The following is a 25,852-nucleotide window of genomic DNA, read 5'->3' as shown; positions in this document are numbered from 1 at the left end:
GTATCTAACTGCTAACTGTGGAAGGACACGCTGTAGAGGAGTCTGTGGAGGGTGTGATTATCAACAATTGGAGTGTCTGTATAAATTCCTTGGATTGGTAGTCAAAGAAACCAACGGCGACTCTCACTGTGACCAGATATGACACAGGCATCCCATACCACCATATTGGGGAAGAAATTTCAATCTCAGAACCCAGACGAAAGTGATATTGGCACCTTCGCTGGACGCTAAGAATACGATCCACCCCTGGGCCCGAGTTAGTAACAAACTGCCAATACATGATGGCCAATTGCATCTTGTGTTGGCTCCCCATTGTGGACTTCTCATTTCTCCCCCGCTTAAGTGGGAGGAAATGACTCATGAGCGCGGAAAAAGGCCTGCACATCGACACAACTTCAACCTGATGTTTGATGCATTTTCGTGTACTTCCATTCATGATAGCTTACTTGTTCCAGGGTGATGAGTGAGCCGATTCATTGACTCTGGCGATTCTGTCCCAATCACGAAGATCAAACCCATTTTCAAATTATCAAATTCATATATTAATTTCTGCTGGTAATCTACTCCCAGGGAACGCATATTACTTTTCTTTTCCGGATAGGATTCCATTTCAAGTTCTTAAAAGGATGGACAAGTCACAAAAGATCAATGCGCCCTCGGCCACCACCATCGATGGCCCGGAAGGATCTCAAGTGTTAGTTTTCAGCGAAGCGACAACACAAGAGCAACAAGTCAAATGCTTCAAGGTCGTAGGATCGAGTTTCGGCTGGCCTCTGCCGGAAGCGGACTATATAGAGAGGGAGAAGTACCTCACAGGGCTGCCGCTCACGCGCACAGGCGGTGCTGGAGTGCGATGGTGGTGTCTTCGAACAGAAGACTGGGGGCATGTTGTTGCGACTTGCAAAATTTTGAATCGGGATTTGCTCACCCGGACTGCTGATGGAGTAACCAGAGACAGACAAGGCTATTGCATTGGGGCAGTCGCTACTGATAAACGATATCGTCGACTGGGGCTTGCCGAATTCCTCTTGAGGGCTGTTGCGCAGTGGATGGATGGACCTGGAGAGGCTGATGCGAGTATGTTGTACTCAAGTATTGGGAAGGTATGGAAAAAGAGAAAGGGATGTTACAGTTACTTTTCTGACGTTTCTAAATAGTATTACACCAACAAAGGGTGGAGAATGCTCCCTGCATTCCAATCGGTTTTGTCTGCGAGTCAGTCTCCGGCATCGCTGAATAGATCGGAGCTCCCACAAACGAAACCTTTGGTGCTGGATGACATCCCAGCACTATGTGCTCGAGATATTGGCGCCATGAAAGTTGAGTTTTCTAGTTATAAACCCGCTGCGGCTGAAATCCTCATGGCCGTCCTTCCTTCTGCAAACCTTGTCAGCTGGCTACAAGAGCGAGCTGCATTCATCAGTAGTAAGACCAATGGCGAAGTCCCCATGATCAAAGGCGCCATCTGCGAAGATGCTAAGACGTGGGTGTTCTGGCATCACGACTTTCCAGATCGCGAGTTGACTATCCAAAGGGTCGTTACACCGACCAAGGCGGCGGAGGCCGAGGATAAGGAGAGCCAGAAGGAGACAACCCTAGCTTTAGCCAGCCTTTTGTTGGCAGCTTTGGACGAGACTCAGAAGTGGAAGTTGCATAAGACCGTCATATGGAGTCCAACGCCCGAGCTGAACCGTGCTATTCACATGGTCCAGGAACACTTTGGAGTGGGCGTGACGAATGAAGAACGAGTAAATAGCAATGTCCCTTCAGTGAGGTGGCAGGGAGGGGATGAGGAGAAGACCAAACAAATTGAGATTTGTCACAATGAATTCTATGCTTGGAGTTGAGGAGCTCCTGACCTGATCCACTTTATTCGCGTATCTGGTCGAAAATATTAGCTCTACAATTTGTATTTTAAAACCTTACCAGCTTATCCCACTAGAATATCTGCAAAATTTGAATAAGGGGAGCCAAATGGGATATATCCGAAATGGCCCCTCCATATTTCAACCTTCTTTACCACCCCTGTTTTGAGAAATTTTTTCTCTGTTTTGTAAGTGAGATACTCACACCCACCCTGCTCTGCTTGTAATTGAGCTGCGGCAATGTGATTTCAACAGATGCCACTTGGTTAGGAATGGTCGTGGCATCTGAAATATAAAAGAGCACGAAAAAATTAACACTGGCTAGGGAGGGAGAGGGGGTGAGTGGCAGGGGGTTTGTAGCATGGTTCCACCCGCGTTGTTTTCCCACCGATCAATCACTTTTTGAGTTGAAGTAAATACGGGGTAGCAGGTCACTGTGCTCGCCATATTCTCCCGATCTGATTGATGCATGGAGTGTTTGAGAGATAATGCACTTAATTATGATGTAGAGCACAATCGATATGCAACTGAGACACTGGAATGAGTGGGGAAAGCTATGGAATCGGCCAGGTTTCCCCACATTCCACCATTCCTTTTGAAAACAAAACGCGCAAGACTGTCCCGGAACATCACATTATGGGAAATTGAGGCTGTCAGAATCCACGCAGGGTCGCAAGACAGGTATTGTATGTCACGGCCGACAGTTGAGTGTCCATGCGCAATTTGAGTTCGCCGGAGGATTTCCGAGAATGGCAGGCTGAAGAACTTAGAAATCATACGTATGAATTCGCATCGATAGGCATTATCGCCTTTCCCAATTTTCCCAGGACAGGGTGGTATCCCGGAAGGATATTTCGGATGCGCGTGCACTGGCCAAGGAGAAATTCTTTCCTTGCCCACAGGTTCCAGATCCCTGCGTCGTCATGCATGACCGGAGGGCTGTCTAGATATCGGCAAGGACCCGCGTCCACTCGGTGAAGCGGATCTTTTGCCATGACCACGATTTGATCAGCAAGCATAGTAGCGGTGATTGGATTCTGTGAAATAAGAGCATATGAACGTGATGACTTGTACAGCACGTCGAAATCGGTCACAGACGCTCAATTAGAAAGAGGGTACGTGTGGTTATTGAACGTTTTCTGTCCTGATTAGTAGCCTGCAGGACTTGCTGGTTTGCAAAAGAAAGGGGAAATTTGACACAGTTTCGGTGTGATCGAGAACTTCAACGTGAACCATCCGCATCTTTCAGGAGTGCAGGGCAGGACAGATCTGCGACAAGTAACCCCAGATCACGGTTCGCAATGTTGCAAGAATAAAAATGCGGCATGTTTTTCCCAATTGGATGACAATGCAGGTATTCTGGTTATGCAGTGTAATTGACGGGGTTTTCGGCCGTACCTCCTGGACTGCAAACTGACGTGATGGTCGTCATCATCGTGGCTGTGGAAGTTGGCCAAGGACAAGGCAGGGCGAGAATTGCTTAATTGCACCCTATATCGTCGCCAGATTTCATGGATGGAGATCGATGACGGGTCGATGGCATCCATAGAATCAGCCACAACGATCCCAATTGTGTCACGGACATATCTGCGCCACGGCTGCTGTTGCGTGTCTTGTTTCACAGTGCCCTGCAGGGATTTCGAGAAATATCATGGATAGTTTCAGGCTGGGTCCAAGACAAGAGCAAGATCGTTTGCGTCTTCCAGCCTTCCAGGGCCTGACACAACAACAGAAATTCCGGAGACATTTTCATCCGCTTGGTGCACTTTATTTTCCCTCGGCGAACTCTTGGCCAAGTTCACTTCACCCAATACGCTGTAATGTATTGATAAAATTCCCACAGCCAAAGAAATAAGGTGGTGAATTAGCTCCAGCGGCTTGTCTAGAACAAGCCAATGGACCGCCCTGGAGAGGATCAACCTAGCCCTGATGTTCGTCGACAGCAACCGAGCAAGGGAAATCAGCTTGCAACTTTCCCAAGCAACCCTACCAAGAGGAACGGGTTTACACCCCCTGCGAATACAGTCAGAAGTAGAAATAACGTCCTTGTAGGAGCTACTGATGAAACGTGAAAACGCTCCCCAAAACCGGCCAGCATCGCTGATCCCCACATTCCTCCCATGTTTTGCTTCCAGTCTCCCTGCAAGATTCCACATAGCCAACTGGTTTCAGCGTGGCTGCGAGTATCTTTGGTCCCCGTGCGATTGGCTGGGCCAGTACAGCGTACAGTCGCTTGAATCAATGCAGTAAATGCTGGATTATGCTGTGCCAGGTCTGTCCCGTTGATGTGGGGATTTTCGAATCTCTGCTGCGTTACCTTTTTGGCGCACTAGGAGGCTTCGCAGGGATGGTTAGTCGCACGGGAGAAGTAAATTAATTTCAAAATTGAAGCAAATATATGAACCCTGGCTTGCGCCGCAGGAACTTTTTGATTTCATATCTGGTGAAGTTTGGAGTGTGTGATAATTTTGTTTGCGTTCTTGCGGGATCGTGTTGCTGCTTACCTATAGGTGCTCACTCACTACCCCTTTCGATGCAACTCATCAGGCTGTCAGTTTGCAATGCTCAATGAGAAGCAACTATTGACTACAATTCACACACCTGTTCAAATTTTACTTCAAGGACCATCTTGCAACACAAACCAATGCCTTGAAACTGTTCACTTCAATCAATAGGGTGTAGATTTGTCTTCATATACACTCTCACCATGAGGCTGTTCTCTACAGTTGTCACAGCAGCGATGCTGGTCAATGGTAAGCGTCCTTTTACTTCCCATTGATGTAAGTCATAAAAGGAACAGAAAAGAAAAGATTGGCCGTTTTAACAATTCCTCCCACAGCGTCAATGGCGTTCGTCCAGACAGCGCAATTCCGCCCTGGAGATGAAAAGGGCATCTCGTACAGCGTCAACGTCCCACCTTCCACAGCTTCCAGGGGTCAAGGCCCCATATATTTCCAAATGGAAGCTCCCAGTGATACAACTGAATGGTTCTCCTTGGGACAGGGAACGGGAATGGCAGGTGCCAATATCTTCGTTGCCTACATCTCATCGGACAAGAAGAACATAACTATCTCCCCGCGCCTAGGGCGCGGCCATATGCTCCCCGATTACAACCCCTCTGCCCAAGTCCGCCTCCTGGACGGCTCGGGAATTTCTAACGGAAAAATTATCGCAAAAGTGCTCTGCGAAAGCTGTATGAGCTGGGATGGCGGCTCCATGAATCCTACGGATACAAAGAGCCCCTGGATCTGGGCCGTGAAGCGCGGCAACCCTCTCAACTCCGCCGATGTCGAAGCGTCAATTCCCTTCCACGACAACCAGGGCACGTTCACTTTCGACTTGACAGTGGACGCTGATCGCGGGGATGGCTCAAGCGGTTCAACGCCCGGCATCTCCCAAAGGACCATAGACATCAAACGTGTGACACATGGTATCATCATGTCCGTCGTCTTCGTCATTCTCTTCCCAACTTTCGCCCTGACCCTATTCTTGATCCCCTACTCAAAGACAGCCACACGCATCCACGCACCCCTCCAGATCCTCACGCTCTGTGCCGCCGTCACCGGGTTTGGTGTCGGTGTCTCCTTGAGCCTTGACTTGAAGAGGGCAACCATGTACCACCCCATAATCGGGTATGTGGTTATTGGCTGGCTATTGCTTTTCCAACCACTCCTAGGATACTGGCACCATCTCAACTACGTGCGCACCCGCGGGCCTAGCGCTATGGGGCTGGTACATCGCTGGGTAGGCCGGAGCATGCTCGTGCTGGGTATCATAAATGGCGGTTTGGGATTTAAATTTAGTGGCATTGGAGAAGAAACGGTGCCTAAGGCCGGCGTTATTGTCTACGCAATCCTTGCAGGAGTCATAAGTGTGGCGTATATTATTATTTTGACGTGGGGAACTTCGAAGAAGAAGAAAAACCAGCAGCGATTACGATCCGATGAGTCGTTCTTTGATAGTGAAAACATAAAGCTGGCAGACGGAAGGAGAAGGGGATGAACAACAATATGAAAAATGGAATGGCCGAAGGAGGGGTTGGGACGTTGATCGTCAGATATATGCATTTTCGATCCGGTCCGCACCTAGATCTGACATACCTTCTATATTTTCCTTTTTGTTTCATGCTACGAACTTATGACACATACAGGCGCTTTGCTGGGGATTTTCTACTATGGTTCTTGTCTCCTTTTCTTGTTACTGTAAACTTCAAGCCTTTTCGGCAGGTGAAACTTTTATTATGGATGGTTCTGGGTTTGAATCTCTCATGTGCAGAACTAGTTAAAACTTTAATTTTCTAAACTGTATGAAATATCCATTTTCTCATCTATATCCTTCTTGCGCTTTTTCTTTCCATCTCCTTTCCATCTGATTGTTTGAGGGAGAAAGACTCTTGTATGGGTCATGTTTTTTTTTTTTTTTTCAAAGATGTAGAAATCATCCAGGACATCACAATTTCAAGTGTTCGGCAAGATGATTTTGACGGTATCAGCTGATGCAAAATGTGGACGTATGACTGTCCAGATTTGCGGTGTTCTCCTAGTAATGCTCTGAAGATGCAGAAATTGCCACTATGTTGAATAAGTTGTTCAGAGGAAGAGCCGCTTTGGAATTTTTCCTATCAACCTGCTGCAGCAAGGAGGGTGAGGTTCCATTGTGCAAAAATGAGTTGTGCAAAGGACTCAGCGAGCGTAACCTCCGAACCTATGAATGGTTGCTATGTCCGTGTCGACTTTGCGACAGCATTTCGTGTTCCAAACAAGGACCCAGCAGAAAACCTTCGAGCAATTCTGCTTTTGTCAAGCAAGTTAGCAGCCAGGCCAGCATCAAGCGCATGCGCATGCAGCTCAGATATGCGAGCTTCTCTGGCCTATATGGATGTGTTTTAGCGGCTTGATGCTTAACTCAGCTTTTATGTGAGGTTTCCATCCCTCATAACTTCTGCCATGAGGGTAAGATCTCAGTGTTGAAGGTTTCATTTTCCGTTTCCAGATGGTGCAAGGGTTTTTGTTCCATGCCTCCATATTCCGAATAATCCAGAACATATTCAAATTCTGCGCAAATCTCTATACACACACTGGAGCTCGTAACCTGGTTATTCTTGAGACTCAATATAAATAAGCAAATAACATCCCGCGGTAGGGTTATAGGCTGTCTTCCAGTCCCCTATAGATCCCACAGGGCATGTTGAAGAGGCAAATGATTGAGACAATCGTGGTGAATCACATTCAGCCACCCAAGTTGGAAAAAGTAGATCGTCAGTCATACGGCGGGCAAAAAATCTCAGATAAAATTTCCTGATTCATAACTCTGCGTAGATTGTGGGTATATAAAATAGTCTAGAACAACCTAGCCGCGCTCACTTAAAGGAGAAGTCAGTTAGTGTTTCTCTGCAAGACATCGCGGAATTCTGGTGGCAGTACTTTACGATGCTCAACAGTGGAGTTCGCTCTATATCCAAGTTAACTTCAGTCAACCTGGGCTGAGAGCCTTTCAGCATCTGACGCATGGACCGCGAGTTCTCTGGACCACAGCTTAAAATGAGCTCAGCACTATCCCGGATACAATCTGTGGTTCGAAGCCAGTTTTCCCGGAAGTCCTTGGTTTGAATGGGCTTCGTTTTTGATATGAGTAGCTACTATCGAGCCTCTAGCAACCCATAACGTCATCCACAGCAGTTGGAGGTAGTTAGAATTGTATCCAGCTTTGATGATGGTTGTTAGGTGCGGGCGCTAATCGCTAAGTTATTCTGAGATCTCGCCATTTGTCCTCTGGTACTGGATGGGCTAGGTTATTGTGCTTTACGAATCGCCTTGGTAAACGGTATCTTCATAACACTGTGGGTACAGGGCCATCCCAACAATATGTTCGTTTGCAGCTTCGAATGGTGCAATATTGGCTGGAGATGCCGCACTTTGAAGGTTGTCTGATTGGCATTGCCAACTATGAGCCATCACATAATGAAAGTTTTGAGACTGCCACCATAGAAGAGGAATGTTAGCTTTCCTATTAGAGATCTCGCGAGGGTCTAGCTTTTGGATCTTTTATTTTGAATGTTGGAAAAAGGGAAAACTTGACTTTTAGTTCTTTATAAGAGAGTAGTGTTGAACTTCGGGCGAGCACAGGGATCCGACATTATGAAATGATATGATGCCAGACCTCGTACCGTTGCTCGAACGAAACTCTGGACCTTTTCATCTACGACTGGGAAGTCATGCATGCAATTCGGCTGATTCGTTTGGAGGATCCAACAAATGATAAGATCACTCTGAGGGCAAGCTCCCAGTAAACATCCGCTCAGCGCCATATATTCCCTAAGAGACTTTCAGCAATACACGCAGAAGATATTAAAATTCATTAAACATGACCAGTTATATACATACATGTAGTTATTTCATAAACAGATTGTTTTGGAGCGTAACAATTCATTATGTTTGCACCATCAGGCTATGAGAGGGCCACCAAACCTCCGCACAGTCAATGAGTGATCCAGATATATGAACGTCAAGCAGAGTAATATGTTTCTACACACAGACTGCTTCTCTAGGCTGATCTGGATCCATCTGGCGCCGGGTGTGGTTGTCCTAAGCAAGGCTAAGTACGTTGACTGATAGCTTCCCTGGACGCGCTTGGGGGTTGTGGACAGCCTCAGCTTGGGTGATCGCTGGATGCTTAAATATTTACATCCACTCCCTCGTCTTTCACCTTTTCTCTTCTCACTCCTTGTCCCTGGATATCGGATATCCCCGCCCCACCAACAAGAGCAGATATTTGTGCTCTTGTGAGAAGTGTAAGTGCGCCTTGCAGCCATCATCCCGATATTTCTTTGTTGTCTCTGTTCTCTCCACAAGCTCCTGCTGTATTGGACGTTTAACCACCGCACCAAACCCCAACCAGCATCCTGTGATGCTGCTGCTCCTTCAAGTTACGCCCTTTCATTTGAATGCCGGCCTGAATGGCTTAAACTTTTGAGACCTGTCCTATAATTTGGCCTTCGTTGCTGACCATCCCCGCCACTGTGCAACCTATTTAGATGCTCCATTCGTCACCGGGAAAGATGGACCCTCATGTTACCATCAAAAAATCACATCTGGACACGCTCCTTCGCAGGTACGATTTTGACCGATATATTCCCCTGATGTCCCCTTAAATGCTACCCAATTGGCCCTCAATTATATGGTCAGGCTTCCAGAGTTCATCACTGGCTTCGTTGAAATGCTGTTTTTTTATAACTCGACCCCCCTTATTGAGCGCTAATGGAGACTCTTGATGGATTCCAGGGCGGAGTTGGTGTGTATCCCATATTCACAGCTTGTCACAGTTCGTTCAGTGCCATTTGAGGCTCTAACAGGAGCCCCGTGCTTTGTGGAACTATAGCATGGCTCGTCCGCCGATTTTGATGCTTCTTTGAACGTTGTGACTGTTACCATCTCGAAATCAGAGCACGAGCTTCTTGTGAGTTTGTTTCTTTGTGAGTTAACCTTGTGTGATTATATAATTGCTAACCCGTTGTTGAAGCTTCGTAGATCCCGTGAATATGGTACCGTACATTCCTGGCTTCTCGAACCTTCAGTTTTTATACTCTCTACGCATTCCCCATATAGCGCCATACCTAACAAGTTAAATATGGTAGATAATTTGAAGCAGGCCCTGTACGACGGGGGTGTAACCGAAGAAGCTCTTGAAGTGAGAGAACTCGAGTGCAACCGCGCAAGGTCATACCGCTTACTGAGTTATTAGACTTTGATAAGCGGCCCCGGAAACTTGGAGGAGCAAGGAGAGTCACTCGAATGTACCCTAGACAGCAAAGCTGCAGTGGACATTAGAAATTTCCCTCGCCATCCTCTACACCAGATCTCGAATGATCCGAGTAGCAAAAATACAGCAACCAACAGCGGTTGGCCTCAGAATGGTGCGGGCAGGATCCAACGGGCTTTTAACAGCAACGGCCGTCAATCGAGTCTGGAGAACGACGTCACATCATTCCCGAGCGATGAAAAGGATGATGGGTTATTTGTTGGCAATACGCAGCCTAGGCAAGACCGGCAGCAGCCGTCAACAGAAAACCGTACCCTACTTCTAAAAGGCCTTCCTGAACGGGCGACTCACCGTGATGTTGTTTCTGTGATTCGAGGTGGCGCGCTGGTAGACGTTTTCCTACGACCAAGAGAGCGTCAGGCAAGCGTCTCATTTGCTGAGGGCAGAGCTGCTCAAGAATTTTTGGCGTTTACTAAACGACAAGACCTTTTTATCCTTGATAAGCTGGTGAGACCCGTTGACACATCACGATATCCTCTCTGTATGTGTACTGACTGCTTAACGAATAGATTGAGGTCACTTGGAGTGATCGCCAGTTTTTCCTTGCTGGCCTTGTTGCTACTAAGCTGGCGAATGGAGCCTCACGTAATCTGGTAATCCGCTCGGTGCACCCAAACCTGACAGAATCCAGGATTCGTGATGACTTGGAGCATATCCATAACCTTGTGGTGATCGATACCACTTTCGATAAGGGGAATGCGTACATCTCGACAAACTCAGTACATAATGCTTTGTTTGCTCGAACTTGCATGATGTCTCGTTTGGCGTACAAGGGCATGAAAATTGAATACTATCCAGATGAGTGCGCTCGCCCATTGCCGAAGGTGCAGTATGTTCCAAAGAAGGTTGTACCGTCTCCTCCAGTGAAGAAGGCGACTCCAATGGCCAATCGCTTTCAGATGCTTAACATGGATGGGGCAAATGACTCCGACGAAGAAGATGAACTGACGAGCACTACCTCTCTCGGTGGCAACCTAAGCTGGGCCAACTCCAGCATTGCAGTTTAGTTGCAGATTTGCTTCTTATCTAACAGCCACATCATTAATCTTATGACTAGTGGAACGAAGTGGTTTGGAAGTTGTTTTCATCGATACTATGAAAGGTCAACAGACAAGCGTATCTTTCAGCTCGTGGAACGAACCCCCAGGCCTGGGGTTTATGATAATTTCTTCATTATTTACGTTTGACGCCTACAGTGCATTGAACATACCCCGCACATTTCCCCACAGTTCGCGGCGAGCATGTTTATTGAAGGTCGTTCATGAATTCATATTTGTTTAAGCTCTCCATAGATACCCCTTATATCCCACCATCCCTCTTTCGGTTGCTTCAATACTTCAATATATCTTTCTCTTATCGATTGATTCGGACGAACTGCGGTACTAGCATTTTATCTCGTCCTGTTCTACCATCAAGGATATGCCTGTGCGCGATATCTCCGTGGTCTTTTGCTCTTGCTTGTGGGGACTTACGAAAGATCGAAATGCACAAAGTTAGGTTATGCTGTATTATCGATGGTTTGAAAAGGCTAACAGCAACTAGCATCAAATGAGAAGTATACCATTAGATGCAATCTGTACTTGAAAGACTATCCTCTCCATTCGTAGACTAAAGAAAGCAGACATCGACCACGAGCCTGTTCGTGGCGTTCACGTGACCAACATCTATATCTGCACAAAAACTACCAAACAGAAAAAAATCCAGGAAACCTCGAAATTCGCCTAACTCAATGTCCAACGACCAACAGAATCAGCGAAAAACCCCTTTATCCCCCAAACACCTAACACGGCAATCACTTTCAATTGCCAACCAGCTATCTCACCAGTCTACACTCCCAATTCCACTCCCAATTCCCCACTCCGTTGCCTGGCTCGCACCAAGCCATGGCTTTCGACAGCAACCGCACAAGCGGGCGGCACGCCAACCTACACGATGAATCCGATGTCGAAGAGGAAGCTCTGGTTAATGACTACCGCGAACAGGTGCATTTCGATGATGGTATGAGTGAGCTGGACCGGACGACTTCGCTGGGTGCTGGATCGCAGACACAGGATATACAGGCACAGTTAGTAGCTGCGGCCACACCACTGGAGTTCCAGGCAACACTGGAGACGAAGTTTGCGAGCTACGATAATTACTGTAGCTTGTTTCATTACATATTGAATTCGGATGGGCCGGTTGATTTGGATGTTCCTACTGTAAGTTTTAAATCTTTGATTTATTAGTTCTTTTCTTTCTGAGGCAGGCGGATTTTGAGTCCACGGTGTGGCATTTTGTGCAGTTTTTATGATAAATTCCCCTTAATCCCTTGGTTTTATGAAGCTAATGTGGCCGGTGTGATGGGGGTAGTATTTCTGGGCATGGGATGTGATTGACGAATTTATATATCAATTCGAGTCGTTTTGCCGGTACCGTAACCGCGTCGCTCGCACTGGGTCAAATGAGGAAGAGGCACAGCTTTTGAAGGAGAACCCGAACACATGGGGCTGCTATTCAGTCCTCAATGTCCTATATTCGCTGATCCAAAGGTCCCAAATCAACGAACAGCTTGCAGCAATCAAGCGCAACGAAGACCCCGCAGCCGTTGCAGGAGAATACGGAAACCGGCCTCTCTACCGAATGCTGGGGTATTTTTCTATCATCGGTCTACTCCGCGTCCACTGCTTGCTTGGCGACTTTAGTCTCGCCCTCAAAACTCTCGATGATATCGAGATGAACAAAAAGGCCATGTTTGCCCGCGTTATGGCCGCCCACTTCACGACGTACTACTACGTAGGCTTCTCCTACATGATGATGCGCCGCTACGCCGACGCCATTCGCATGTTCAGTCACATCCTCGTCTATGTATCCCGCACCAAGAACTTCCAGAAGGGCAGCAACAGCTACGATGCCATCGCCAAGAAGAACGACCAGATGTACGCCCTAATTGCCATCTGCGTCGCATTCCACCCCACCCGTCTCGACGACACCATCCACTCCGCTCTTCGCGAGAAATATGGCGAGCAATTCAACCGCCTCCAGCACGGCGGACCCGAAGCCCTCCCGCTCTTCGAAGAGCTTTTCCGCTCAGCCTGCCCCAAATTCATCAGCCCAACCCCGCCAGACTTCGAAAACCCAGCCATGAACGTCGACCCCGTTGACCACCAAACGGCCATCTTCATGGACGAGGTCCGCAACACCCTATACAACCCCACCGTCAAGTCTTACCTCAAGCTCTACACGACGATGGATCTGCAGAAGCTTGCGGGCTTTTTGGACGTGGAGCCGCAGCAGCTGCGCTCATGGCTACTTGTCAATAAGCAGCGCAGCCGACAGATCCGATGGTCGGATGGTGGGTTGTTGGAAGGGGAGGTTGCGAATGCAAATGACCTGGATTATGCTATCGAGGGCGATCTGATTCATATTAGTGAGGCGAAGGCAGGGAGGAGGTTGGTGGATTGGTACTTGCGAAATCTGGCAAGGACATATTAAGGAGGTTGGCAGTCGTTAGGCAATTCGGGATATTTTTTATGTAATGATTCTTTTCTATCTTTCCTGGGAACGGGTTGATTCGGAAATAAACATGGTTTCTCTCGTCCTGCGCTGTGGATATGATAACTACGATTGATGCACTGGACGGTCATCTTGTTCCATTCCTGCACCTTTTGTTTAAGATATCTAATTTTTTAACTTCACCTTGTTGATACGACGTATTGATGGGAAAAGTGACAATGAAAAGTGGATGCATAGATAGCGGTTGGCATACGTTGACATCTTTGCTTCTTTTCTCTTGCCAACTCTATTTAAATTTCTCTACCTGAATGGAACGAACTGGGAGGTCCCCGAAAGAAGGAAAGGGGATGGCGAGTGCAGTTGAAGGTGGTTATATTTCGTGTTTTTTTTTTCTTTGTATTAATTTGCTTGACCTCCTTACTTTCCACTGTTTGTTCTCTGGGATACAGAAAAATAGGTAAAACACGATTTCTAGTGTGATGTTTTTCTTGTGTCCTATTCATTTACCCATTCCTTGTGCTGTTTCGTCTTCTTTCCCCTGAAGCTTATTGTCAAGAACAACCTAAGGGATTCTTTTGCCCCATTGTCCATCAACCCTTCCTCTATTTTCTTGCATTGATCCATCTGTTGAGTAGTAGACAAGAATCAACGATTACAGCACCAGCAGAACATACTGTTCGATCCCATGGGACTGCTGTTTCACCTACAGATGCTTATTTGAGACGGCAATATAGTTATATCCCTAACCTAGGTGAAGTACCTACGATGGAAAAGGATGTCATCCGGGTTTAGGTCTCTTTTGCTTTCCCCATCCACCGGAACTCCTCCACATGCAAATAATCTTGCAAATTGGTCTCGTGCGTTTTAAACCTTTCTTCAAGAAGACATGCAGAAGTGAAATTCCTGGGCTGATATACTCCCGCGCTGACCTCAAAATCCTGTCTGTACCTTGACTATATATATACTTTATATTATCCTGAAATAAACGAAGTCAAGTCAATCGCCATTCCAATCAACTCTCTCAAAGCACTAGAATGGTCAGTCATGACGCATTTCCCCCTGGTTAGACCATTCGAAGCACCGTGGCAATAACGCCCATATGGTCTGACGTCTACTTAGTTCATTAGTAGACCATCGGCGCGCGCAATATATCACCCTCAGGGATTGTCCATAGTATCGTAGGTTTGGCGAAGAAAATTCGAACTATGGGCCTTTTTGCTCCAGGATGACCCCCTTGGGGACCATCATGGTTTGCAGGAACCCACTTGCTTAAAATCGGGGTACGACGGGAATTTAATGTTCGCTATACATTCTTCTGGTTCCCATATGTCCCCTGGGGGTCCCCAACCTGCTCATCTTCCTCCCCTAGAGGGGCAAGTCCGGGGCCCGCGAGGGGGAGGGAGGAATTGAAGTGGATTAAATATATTGCCAGGAGATGTCATCCATGATAATTGTTACTTGGACTGCGTGCTCATTAGCGTGTAATAATCCATTATCTGTGTTTTGTCAAAGACACATTCAGGGGATCCAGGCGGGGTGTGAAAACACATGTAGAACATGCAATGTTCTTGGGAGGTTTTACCACTGCACGAAAAAGGACCAATCTTTAAGGTGGGAACCCCCATCTTATGATATATTTGCATATCTCACAGACGGTACACACTGAACTTCTCTACCTCCCAACACCGAACAACTTTCTCAACTGCGGGTTTCGGCATCAGGATGAATTTTTCCCAATCACGAGTGGTGTTTACTTCACCACGAGAGAGAGGGAACTCGTCAGCTCAGACACGGATCGACAGATCACCCCCCTAAGATAAGGGGTTAGGATGATGTAGGGAGCACGACTTGGTATGCGCACTTTGTGGGACTGGACTGGTTGGTGGGGAGGTGTCTGTTGAGTCAGCACGTTGTGGGGTCACATGGTGATAAGCAGCCAGCGGAATGTCATCTTTAACTTTCTCTACAAATATGTAGTTGTGTGCAGCTTGTTGGATATCCTCCTGTCCATTCCTGACTTCCTCCTGATATCCAACCACCTCCCGAGTCGAATCACCTTCGCCGTATAAATATGTCTGACAGATCCGCATACAGAAACGTCTTCCTGCACCTTGTCTCAACCGGAGCCACTTTTGGAGGCTTATACCAGGCGGGCTCAATCACTGAGGAGATATTCCTCTGGATGCTTCAAAATGTGCTTCTTGTTGCAGAGCAGCCATTAGCTGTCACACACCGAGCTTCAGGTCGGGTTGTCGCTCATACTACACATGTGCTTGAGCCTGGAGATTATGATGTCTCCTCTGCAGGTATGCTACCTTCCACACATTTTAGATTTCACATAGTAAACATATTCCATAGGGCCCATTAGAGTAACGGATGAAGTTTCTTCTTTGCGAGTCCCGAGCTACTCCATTTCAGGCAGAGAGAATCACTTTCGGGATGGAGTCCGTGCAAGGGATGGAAAATGTGTCATTACTGGAGTAGTCAACCAATTCGCGCCATTTGGCAGGTGGAATGCATTCAAGGCTGCACATGTGTTCCCTCTGCAGCATGAAAGTATATGGATCGATCAAGGCTACAGCCGTTGGGTTACAAATATGGCAAATGAGGTTGAAGTGTCACAGATAAACTCCATCCAGAATGGATTGCTGCTAAAAAGTGATGTCCATGATCTTTTTGATTCATATATGCTTTCAATAAACCCTGATGTAAGTGAATTGAAAAAGTATCTTCTTCCCCCAGAAAACGAATCTTGCATTGTGATACTAGCACAAATATAGGACGGATATAAAATCATATCATTTGGCCCAGATATTCTTGAGGTTGATGGAAAGATACTCGACCCAATCTGTCGCAACCCAAATGATAGTAATCGCGTGTCCGATGAAATACTACGATGGCATTTTAGGCAAGCTGTGCTTGCTAACATGAAGGGCGCAGGGGACCCTGTTTTTGAGTCTGATTTTCCCCCTGGTACTGACATGATAGCAGATATCTGCAAGGGCCCAGCTAACAAGCAAAGATTCGAAATGGAAATGGCGTTAAGGCTACAAGCATGGAAAGGCCAGGACTAGTACACATCAAATAGCGCAACGGGGAGATATCCGGAACAAGAAGGGAAGTGGTTGACACCAGATTTAATACCCCACAGTCAGATCAACAACAAAACCAATCACTGGTCTTATCCCCATTGTCGACAGTGCTGTCCTTGGAGTATGAACATTTCCCTTGTGGTGTAATTGTTATCGACATTTATGTATACTGTCATGTCGAGTGCTAGGCGGGTCGGAATCAGCAGCCGTGACCTCTGTATCATATCCTTGATCAGACTCGCTGTCTACATCCATTCAGCATGGCTTGTCTGGCATATCACTGTCGGAGTTAGCTGCTGCCCAGCGGCGATCTTGCCGTGCCATCTTGGGAATTCAGGTGTCAAAAATGGGCGGAGTAAGAAAGAAGGGAAAAACGGACAGAGTCTGTTATCCACTGGCAGGTTCCTCTGCAGGGCGGAAAGGTAAACAGAACAGATCGGGAGAGAATAGGTGCCGGAAAAAACGTACATCGAGGCATGTTGCGGAGGGGGACTGGACAGCAGTATATAAAGCGCGGCTTGGAGCATGAGAGCGATGAGAGGTATTCGATATATGCCGTGATGAGAAGCCTATTCCCACTAAAAGAGGATATAAATTAAAACAACTGTTCACATATTCGACACTGATCGTCGACAGTTTGCTAGGAGACATGAAAATTAGATAATATAAATACAAAACCAGGGAGGCCGAGAAGGCAAGGTGCCTCGGTATCGAATAAGTGGGAAAGAATGGGGAGGGAAGAGGAAGTCGAGGGTGGATATTTATCAACTCTCGATATGTGCACTTGTATGACTGCCGCCCCGAAGCATGGAAAAAAAAATGAATAGGGGACGGTGAGGTCAAATGGGTGATGACACCTAATGGTACTATTCCCCGCGGTATGACCCCTGGATAGAAAAATAACTCAAGCAGTGCAGCTAACTGTGAGCGAAATTGAATATTAAGAGAAGAAATTCATGTAATGGTCAGCGTGAGTGAAATGACCCGCGCGAATGACAGATAAATTTTGGCACTATGCATGATTTGGCGAATCGAAACAAAACGCGCCCACAAGTAGTTATCTATTGCATATCCACTGGAATGTAAGTCACCAAAAAATATCACCGCCAATAATAATGGCGAAACGCCTTTTTATAGTCGGTGTTTTCTACCGATGCCAAAGAAACAAAGGAGTGGAGAGAAACCGTGCAAGATGTACAAAACGGACTCCGACACTCTTCGAAGGGCAGAGATATATGAAATTTCGGGTCCGGAGGGCTACGATGGAACGTCGAAACTGGTTCCGCAGCCACAACTACTGGTAGCCCTGGGGTTGTTGGTAATTTTAAATTGGCTTCCTATGAGCTCCATTGTATAGTCAACCGTACTGCCGCTCAGAAGTTCCAAAGATGCCGAATCCATAACAACTTTCGCTCTGCCACTGGGGGTCTTTCCATCCGATAACGATTCTCCCGAATCCTCTGGCTCTGCTTCAAAAATTGTATCTTCCTCCGGGTCGATATTAGATTCTGGATCGAGGGTCATCAGGTACTGAAAACCATGGCATCCTCCACTAGATACAGTGACACGGAGATGATCTTGTACAACTCCTTTCGGGATCACTGGTAGAGTAGGTTTCTTTGACGACGGATCCGTTATTTCTCGTAGGCGCTGATAGATAAAAAAAATTAGCAACAATACAGAACAAGAAATGCCCATCAGATCGCATCTGCAGTAACAGCTGGCAGAGAAGAGAAGGGTTGAAAAAGAAAAAAAAAAAAAAAAAAAAAAAAAAAAAAAAAAACTGGCAAAAACATACAACAGCCGGGATTCGCTGGTGGTCACCCACCCAACTACTAACCGGCCGGCGAGCGGCTTAAGTATGGCTGAGCGGACGGGAAGCCCTGTTTTCCACTCCCTATGGTCGTATGTGCTTGTTTGTTGATTGCAAGCTAATTTATAGAGGAAAGCTATCGCCGGACATGGTCGATGAAAAACGAAAAAAAATTCCGTACCTTCGCTGCACGCGGAGAAATATCAATTGTCAGAGGCTTCCCCTCCTCATCAGTTCGCGGATTCAATACTACCCTCGTTCCCTGTTTCGGTTGTGTCGTCGAGAATGCAGAGAGCTGCCTCGCGGTTCTTCGGAATGCTTGGTTACAGCGAGTATTTGGGCGAAATGTGTAAGGGTGCAAAAACGGAAGGTATGGCAGGATTGAATATGTCGTCGCGTAGTGTTGAGATGAAACGGAGTTCGTGGCGACAGAGAGCGCACGGTGGTATTGGCGGACGAAGCTTGCGGCAGGCGATACTTGGCCGCGCGCAAGTCGACAGCATGTGAACGCAAGAATCTGCTGGTTCATGGCTGCCACGGATATGGTGAATAGTCAAGCCACGTAGAATATCCCATTGAAAATCTCCGTTAGAGTAGAAATAGGAAATACTAATGTCTGAGGGAGTAAATTGGTTTTATTCTCCCGAACACCGAAGGTCGGATTACTAATGGCGGCAAAATACCGCAATGCTACGATTACCCTGTTTCCTATTGGTTGCAGAGCCACACCGCTTTACTTAACCCTTACATTAGTCATCATCTGGCTGCTTGTTGCATTTTCTCGTATCAAAAGCACGGCTCGCCCTAAACAGAAGGAAAACCGATTGACAGAACCCTTCAGTTCATAAATGAGGAATAAGAACAATCGCTAACTCCATTGGCATTTGGCAGATGCATGTTTTGGGTTTTGGGTTTTGGGTTTTGGGTTTTCTTTTTCTTTTTTTTGTTTTTGTTTTTGGCGTTCCGCAAGGATTTGCTTTTCAAACCCCCACCAAAAAAACATACAGCATTAGCTAGAACAACTCGCGAGTCGGGATCTCAAATTGCGGCCGCTAAACGGTCCACCCGGACCAAAATTACTCCTCCGACTCGGGAAATCGCCTCATCATATCCTCAAGTTTGTCGAGAGGAGCCTCCAAAAAGCTCACCACAGACTCAAACGTCGTATTTTTGGGAGCATGCGGATGTGCACGAGTTGGCACGAACATTTTGGTCCGCTCGAATTTTTTGGCCAAAGATCTCGACTCGTCTGGCTGGATGACAGACTCCAAAGAAGCTAGGTCCTCGTCCTCTTCTTCTTCAATATGTTTATTCAGACGTTCCATGATGCTATCCAGCGTCGGGCGGAACTCCGAATCCTGAGCGGACATTCTCTGGAACTTGTACAGCTGTTCCTTGATCTATTCCGTGTATGGTTGTTAACAAGTTTACAAAAGATTAGCTATTCAAACACCAAACCTCCCGTTTTCTTTCTTTCTTTCTTTTTTCCTTGAAAGAGGGACTGAATTTCTTGGGAAGGTTGAAGGATACAGGAGACAGGACAGACCTCTTGGTTCTCTCGGCGATCTTTGTCTGCCATGATCTTCCCATGGTCGATATAGCTTTCCAAAGCTGGGTAGACAACAAGCTCTTCCGCTACGGTATAACGAGCGAGTTCCCACGTAAACTGTGACCATAAAGGAACCGAAATTAGAAATGTTTGCCAGTCATGTATCGTCAGCAGAACCTACCTACCTTGTTTCCCCAACGGGTGCCCGTGTCTTCGTCTCCCGCATGGATGATCTTGTCATGATATTCCCGGAGCAACCGGTGGTCCTCCTTGATGGTGTCCGAAATCCTAACCATTATTGAGCCGAGTGATACGTAAAATTAACTAAAGATATGCAATTCGCGAATAGGACACGCCAGAGGTATGCAAATCAATGAATTCTGACAGCTGTTGCAAAATAATAATTCCCCTACATTAGCAGAAATCGATACTAATAGGGTGTGGTAGGCGAAATCGTGGCAAAGTGGCGGAGATATCTGGGGTGTCGTCATTATGATGTGAGTCCCTGTTGGCGTGCCGTTTAATATTTAAGCTTCAATTGGATTCCCCAAATCTAACCTAACGAGCGGCACCCCTTTTGTATAGCTGAAAGCTTATGTACAAGTGTGTGAAGAAACAAAAGTAATGTTAAAATGGCAGCCCAGGAAAAGGGGGTGATATGTGAGGAGAGTAAAGCATTATCGAACTAAGCCAAGGCTTGAAGGAATCCACGACAAAAACAACCAGGCAGGAACCGTAGAAATGGAGATAGACCATAGAATCCGCTTCAAGGTTGAATCGCTGCTAAGCACCCTGATGTATGAACCGGAATGTTAAATTCTGTTGTGACAACATAAAACTACTTGGCATCGCCTTAGTTAGTTGACGATGTTATTATTAACGTGATGCAAATCGCACCATCTCAACGCCAAAATTATTACTCCATTCACGCATAAAAGAATTGGTATAATTGTGGTGTATACATCATCAAAGCACAAATCTATAATCAGGCCCATAGTTCTCCTCCGCAACGACTAACTGGCCGGTCTCCTCCAGCTGTTGGGCCCGTTCAGCAAGCGTTCCATATCTCCTATCAAGCTCTCGGTTCTGCTTCGCTAGCAGTGTGCGCAATAACAGCGCCAGAAAGCAATTGAAGCCCATAAAGGCTGCGCAAATGGCCTGGCCCCGCACATAGGACGGCCCGTCAGAGGCAGGGAATATGTTACTCCCCAGAAGCGGACCACATTGGCCTATAAGGTTCAGGATTATGATTCCCATCCCACGCCGAGTGTCGGAGCCCTGGTTGTCTTTCACATTGAAAAGAATTCCGATGTTAGCATCTGCGGGTCACGCCGTCTATGAGGAGAGGAGAATGGCATACTAAGAACCCAGGGTAGGATATTCGCGATGCACGGAAAGACACCACTAGCGGCCATCCACACGCCGATATATCTCGTAGAAACAGCTGAACACGTGGCAAGCAATATATACCCGGTACACCCCACAATTGACAAGAATGCAATCATCAAGCCTCTTTGCTGGTAGCGATCCGCGATCCATGGAGTGAATACACTAGTCAGGAACGAGAGGAAATAAGGAGGCGCGGACAATCCCTGAGCGTTGATCGACGTGAATCCCATGTCTCTCAGGATTGATGGTAGAAACACAGGGAGAGACGAGTAGCTGACATTGCAGCTGAAATACATGAGCTTCATTCCGAAGTTAGCACATGGGACCGTGAGGCACCATTTTGGGAGAGAAAGTTTACATACAGCTACCAGCCAAGATTTGACATCCAAAAGTGTCTCCTCGATTTCCTTCCAGCTCACGCCGCCGATACGATCGACTGCACCGACTTGCCTCAGTGCTCTAGCTCTAGCAACGGCTTTCTCCTCTTCATTTAAGAATTTAGCCTTGGCTGGCGAATCAGGAAGAAAACGGAGGACAGCAGGCGCCATTAATATGGTGGGTATGCCCTCAACAAGGAACAAGAGCCTCCAGCTGGCGAGCTTTGTATGGGCCGACGTAATTCCATATGCCAATGTCCCGGCGAAGGTACTTGCAAGTGGAGCAGCAGAGACGAACAAGCCACATCGCAGCCCTAACTCATGACGTCGGTAGAAGCAGGAGAGAAGGAACGGGATGCCCGGGCCAAAGCCTGCCTCTGTGACGCCCAGCAGAAACCTAAGCCCCATTTCTGCCTTCCATGAGAAAACTGCCGCCTGGCAAGTCGCAATGATGCCCCTATGATCACCAACGAATGTCACCAAAAAAGCACCGTTAAAATGATCAGGGACATTTGAAAGACAAACCATCCTAACACAGTAAATGCAGCCCACTTGTGCGGAGGAACGATCTTCCACATTAATCCCTGGAACTGGAAAGCCAGGTACGAGATATAGAAGATGGTCAGAAGCCATTCGTAGCGGTTGCCGTCCAGCTGCAAGTCCTCTTCCATTCCTGCGATGCGTGCATTGCCGATATTGGATCGATCCAAAAAACTCAGTAGATCTTAATATGATTCAGGCTCCTTTAGTAAATCCCCACCAAATTATTATTATTATTATTATTTTTTTTTTATTTATTTATTTATTTATTTTTTTTCATTTTCGAATATGGGATGGGGTATTTCTCCCTTACACAGAAACCCAAGAAGGGTTGGCACCCTCTGGTCAAGCTTTCTCACCACCCGCCTTTCAATGACCGGGTCAATCTGGCCATATGCGCTGGGCCCCGTATCCTCTCGGTGCGGTTTGGTGCTCATTATTTCTGGATCCAGAGCATCAGCGATACCACGCCGGGGTGCGAGAAGAGGTTGAGTCTCCATCAGAAAATAATCCTAGTACCTAGCAAGATCCTCCTCCCCGACAACAGATGCAGGTATCGGAAAAAGAATTCCCAAGCAACGGGGGCCGCGATCTGGCTTTCAATAAATATCTGCTGAAAAACTAGTCAGGTGGGTCTGTCTGTCTGTTCAAAGCCAAACAAGCAAAAAGATAAGCAGCAGATCGTGCATTGTTCACGCGATCGTCTAAGATATGCAATCCTCCGCTCGCTATTGGGCCCTACATAGTAGTGAGGTTGATAGATCCTGGCACTGGCTATTTGCTACTTAAGCACATTGGCATATGAAGCCACCAAATGCTCGGCATCCTAGACCAGCCTGAGCACGAGCTTTCCACGTTCAATGTCATCCAACATTCCCGTGGATCCGCGATAGGTAGTTCAACCGGTAGGGCTGAGAACGTTGAATTCCTGTGGAGTGACTAAAATAGCGAAGCCGTTATCCCCGGATACAGGCTTGAGCTGAGCAGCCCCGGACAAACCGGGGAGGAGATTGAAGCAAATAGTACGGACTATGTGAATATATTTCCGGTTGTTTGATACACCAGGTGGAAAACCTGTTCTAGAGGTACATGTACTGTTTGGCCGTGGGTGTTGAGTTTGTACCCTAGGTACCAGATAGAAGTCTAATTATATTTCCGTTTAAATAGTTGTCCCTTGTCCGTTCGAATCTTAGCACTGGCAGGACTTCTTGAGAACGGTCGTTTCTCCCCAATGCAAACCATCCCATTACAAACGGAAGGAGTCTATTACCATGCACCGAACAGTCCGTTTGCACAAGAAGGCCTCCGAACTTATCGGTTTGAAGCTCGACAATGTGGGAGCTCTACCCCATGATTCGGATTTACCAGCCGCACTCCTCGTTGTATTGCTTACTGTTCTTTATCCCTCATACATATGTTCCTTCGCCTGGCTGCAAGCAAGGTTCATCGTACCCACCCGAGCTGAGTTCGCTGTGCTATGTATGGGTCATCTTTGAAGAGAAACATCCCGGCACACCGATCAAGAGAGGCAGCATCCTGGCAGCATCCAAATTTCTCCATTGGACCAGGAATGTCACAAAACACCTCAGTAATTGCGACTGGATACTAGTATCGACGAGAGATGCCTTAGAATCAATGATGAGAGCCCTGTTGAATACTGTCAGGTATACCTCATCCGCTATTCTCCGGCATACAACCAGGGCCCAACGCAGAGATAAGATTCGAACGATAGATCTAGTCCCCAGTACTTCGTTGCGTAGTTGCAGGGGCGGGTTACAGTTACAAGCGGGCATGGTTAGAGCAAAGCTGAACATGGTCAGCACTTATCAGTCAGTAGCTACAATAACACAGATAACAGCTCCAAACACTAATTGCTCAACATACTTTGACCTGAAAGATATTGCAATATGGAGCATAATAGCTCTTCTCTTTCTGTCTTGGATATATATGTGATAAGAATGCTCACAGTGGATGTTCTATGTAGAGCAACCATCAAGTGCATGCATTGTACGCCATGGTTTCTATGACGTTTATCGGAAATTTCTTGCCAGCCCTCCTAGTGTGCACTTCCTCCCCGGCGCATTCCCCGGCGCATATACTCCGTAGTTCGTCGTTCATCTCAGCCAACCACCTGGGGAGGTGTGTGAGACGGGGAAAATGGACGCCGAGAACTACGAAAGTAAGTGATCTATAAAGCATGGTGACCCCACCCTAAGGATTTTGCGGGCCGCATATCGTCTCAACCAGCTAGTTATATAGATCTTCACCAGAACCTCTACACATATAGAACCATTTAGTCTCACGATATACCTCACCATCTCGCCACCTATTTAATCAACTCAATCATGTCCTCTGCCCTTGTGGAAATAGACGCGCTTGAGGCGCTCGTCATCGTCGACAATGATCTTGACCTCATGTCCCCGCCTGCTCCGGGCCCTGTCAAGGTCTCTCGGCTCCTGGGTGAAATCGCCCTGACCTCTCCCTACCACGTGCATGATAGGGCGGAGGTGACGAAGGAGTTTCGCCTCGAGGACGTGTGCTGTTCTGCACACGGATTGTCTGTTCTGCTTGTAAGCTGCTAACCGCACCGTCCACCGCCCACCGTCCCACCGCCCCGGGTTTTCATGCGTTCGTAACAAGGTGGGTTTCTATGGCGGTTCTACGCTGGCTGGTTTCTAATGCTACATCTGTTTGAATTTGCCCGTCTAGACTGCCGTAAAGGGGGATGAGCGTCGGACGCTGCTTTTTGATACAGGCCCTACGGACAAGTCCTGGGGGATGAACGCAGAACGGTTAAAACTAGATTTGTCTTCCGTGGAACGCATCCAGCTTTCTCATTGGCATCGGGATCACTCGGGTGGGTGCCTTTTCGTCTTTTTATTTATTTTATTAAGGTGCCTAGAAACTAAATTGCCCAACACGCAGGTGGCATGCTCAAGGCCATCCAGATGATCAAGGAAGCAAAGACCAAGAAAGGATCATCAAGCGATGATCTTGTTGTAGACCTGCATCCATCCCGGCCGGATTATCGAGGTATCCGCATGCCCAGCGAAATCGTCTCGTTGGAAGCCGATCCAACCTTCGAGGAAATAGAACAGGCCGGCGCGAAAGTAGAGAAGCACAGTGAAGCTCATACCGTTTTGGACAACATGTTCCTTATCTCGGGGGAAATCCCGCGCGAGACGGAATATGAGACAGGGTTGAAATTTGGAGTTCGGTTCCACAAAGACAGTGGGAAGTGGGAGAGCGATGAGCTGATTAATGACGAGCGGTTTCTCGCATGTAATATCAAAGGTCTGCTATCCTTTTCCACGGGTATCGGTTGTGGTAGTTGTGCTTTGCCTTGGAATCTCCTCGCGGCTGCTAACCTAACGATATCTGCAGGGAAAGGAATCGTGGTAATTAGCGGGTGTAGCCACGCTGGCATTGTAAACGCAACAAGACACGCCGTTGACTTGGTTGGCAAAGGCAACCCGGTATACGCCGTTTTTGGAGGTTACCATTTGTCGATGAGCGAAAAGGCTCACTTGGATGCCACTGTGCAAGATCTCAAGTTGTTAGATCCCAAGGTGTTATTGCCCGGCCATTGTTCTGGGTGGAGAGTCAAATTTGAGATTGAAAAAGAAATGCCAGGCCGCTTGGTGCCATCATCTGTTGGCCTCAGGCTGGAATTTTAGGCCGTATAGATTTGCCAGAAGTTGTGTGGTTTCAATTAAATTCCATAAAACACCTACGGAATCATAGCCCCCATTGTATGTACAATTTTTTTTTGACTGGTGGTTCCAGTGCCAAATGTAAACCACTTACTAGGAGTAGATAGAATCTTGACTCCAAATGTGCACTGTTCATGTTGCTGAGACAGCCTCACCACCCCAAGATAGGGCTACCCCGAAGGGTTTCGGGTCAGAAGTAGGCTA

At 47.1% G+C, this 25,852-nt stretch overlaps 9 protein-coding genes across 9 annotated transcripts; 6 read left to right on the top strand and 3 right to left on the bottom strand.

The window, feature by feature from the left end:
• Positions 1-626: 626 nt before the first annotated feature.
• On the top strand, positions 627-1,847 carry HCBG_07122 (uncharacterized protein; the record flags this gene model as incomplete). The annotated part of the gene is made up of 2 exons (XM_045434171.1): positions 627-1,103; positions 1,158-1,847. The coding sequence occupies 2 exons, from the start codon at positions 627-629 to the stop codon at positions 1,845-1,847; spliced, it is 1,167 nt and encodes a 388-aa protein (XP_045284962.1).
• A 2,461-nt stretch (positions 1,848-4,308) lies between these two features.
• Positions 4,309-5,867, top strand: HCBG_07121 (uncharacterized protein; the record flags this gene model as incomplete). The annotated part of the gene is made up of 2 exons (XM_045434170.1): positions 4,309-4,618; positions 4,705-5,867. The coding sequence occupies 2 exons, from the start codon at positions 4,573-4,575 to the stop codon at positions 5,865-5,867; spliced, it is 1,209 nt and encodes a 402-aa protein (XP_045284961.1).
• Positions 5,868-9,121: 3,254 nt separating this feature from the next.
• HCBG_07120 (uncharacterized protein) lies at positions 9,122-10,690 on the top strand (the record flags this gene model as incomplete). Its single annotated transcript, XM_045434169.1, has 3 exons — positions 9,122-9,151; positions 9,606-10,130; positions 10,193-10,690. The coding sequence occupies 3 exons, from the start codon at positions 9,122-9,124 to the stop codon at positions 10,688-10,690; spliced, it is 1,053 nt and encodes a 350-aa protein (XP_045284960.1).
• A 727-nt stretch (positions 10,691-11,417) lies between these two features.
• HCBG_07119 (eukaryotic translation initiation factor 3) lies at positions 11,418-13,549 on the top strand (the record flags this gene model as incomplete). The annotated part of the gene is made up of 2 exons (XM_045434168.1): positions 11,418-11,881; positions 12,033-13,549. The coding sequence occupies 2 exons, from the start codon at positions 11,567-11,569 to the stop codon at positions 13,152-13,154; spliced, it is 1,437 nt and encodes a 478-aa protein (XP_045284959.1).
• Positions 13,550-15,246: 1,697 nt separating this feature from the next.
• On the top strand, positions 15,247-16,249 carry HCBG_07118 (uncharacterized protein; the record flags this gene model as incomplete). Its single annotated transcript, XM_045434167.1, has 3 exons — positions 15,247-15,481; positions 15,534-15,883; positions 15,956-16,249. The coding sequence occupies 3 exons, from the start codon at positions 15,247-15,249 to the stop codon at positions 16,247-16,249; spliced, it is 879 nt and encodes a 292-aa protein (XP_045284958.1).
• Positions 16,250-17,524: 1,275 nt separating this feature from the next.
• On the bottom strand, positions 17,525-18,609 carry HCBG_07117 (iron-sulfur cluster assembly 2; the record flags this gene model as incomplete). Its single annotated transcript, XM_045434166.1, has 2 exons — positions 17,525-17,917; positions 18,262-18,609. 2 exons carry the CDS (start codon positions 18,607-18,609, stop codon positions 17,525-17,527), a joined length of 741 nt encoding a protein of 246 aa, XP_045284957.1.
• A 547-nt stretch (positions 18,610-19,156) lies between these two features.
• HCBG_07116 (HHE domain-containing protein) lies at positions 19,157-19,925 on the bottom strand (the record flags this gene model as incomplete). The annotated part of the gene is made up of 3 exons (XM_045434165.1): positions 19,157-19,480; positions 19,627-19,746; positions 19,815-19,925. The coding sequence occupies 3 exons, from the start codon at positions 19,923-19,925 to the stop codon at positions 19,157-19,159; spliced, it is 555 nt and encodes a 184-aa protein (XP_045284956.1).
• Positions 19,926-20,595: 670 nt separating this feature from the next.
• Positions 20,596-22,435, bottom strand: HCBG_07115 (high-affinity nicotinic acid transporter; the record flags this gene model as incomplete). Its single annotated transcript, XM_045434164.1, has 5 exons — positions 20,596-20,915; positions 20,990-21,317; positions 21,381-21,852; positions 21,921-22,119; positions 22,249-22,435. 5 exons carry the CDS (start codon positions 22,433-22,435, stop codon positions 20,596-20,598), a joined length of 1,506 nt encoding a protein of 501 aa, XP_045284955.1.
• Positions 22,436-24,280: 1,845 nt separating this feature from the next.
• Positions 24,281-25,612, top strand: HCBG_07114 (metallo-beta-lactamase superfamily protein; the record flags this gene model as incomplete). The annotated part of the gene is made up of 4 exons (XM_045434163.1): positions 24,281-24,505; positions 24,645-24,792; positions 24,861-25,229; positions 25,320-25,612. The coding sequence occupies 4 exons, from the start codon at positions 24,281-24,283 to the stop codon at positions 25,610-25,612; spliced, it is 1,035 nt and encodes a 344-aa protein (XP_045284954.1).
• Between the last annotated feature and the right edge of the window lie 240 nt (positions 25,613-25,852).

Source organism: Histoplasma capsulatum (genome assembly GCF_000150115.1).
Source record: "Histoplasma capsulatum G186AR genomic scaffold supercont2.11, whole genome shotgun sequence".
Taxonomy (NCBI): domain Eukaryota; kingdom Fungi; phylum Ascomycota; class Eurotiomycetes; order Onygenales; family Ajellomycetaceae; genus Histoplasma; species Histoplasma capsulatum.
The sequence above is the reverse complement of the archived record's forward strand: the minus strand, read 5'-3'. Positions and strand labels throughout refer to the sequence as shown.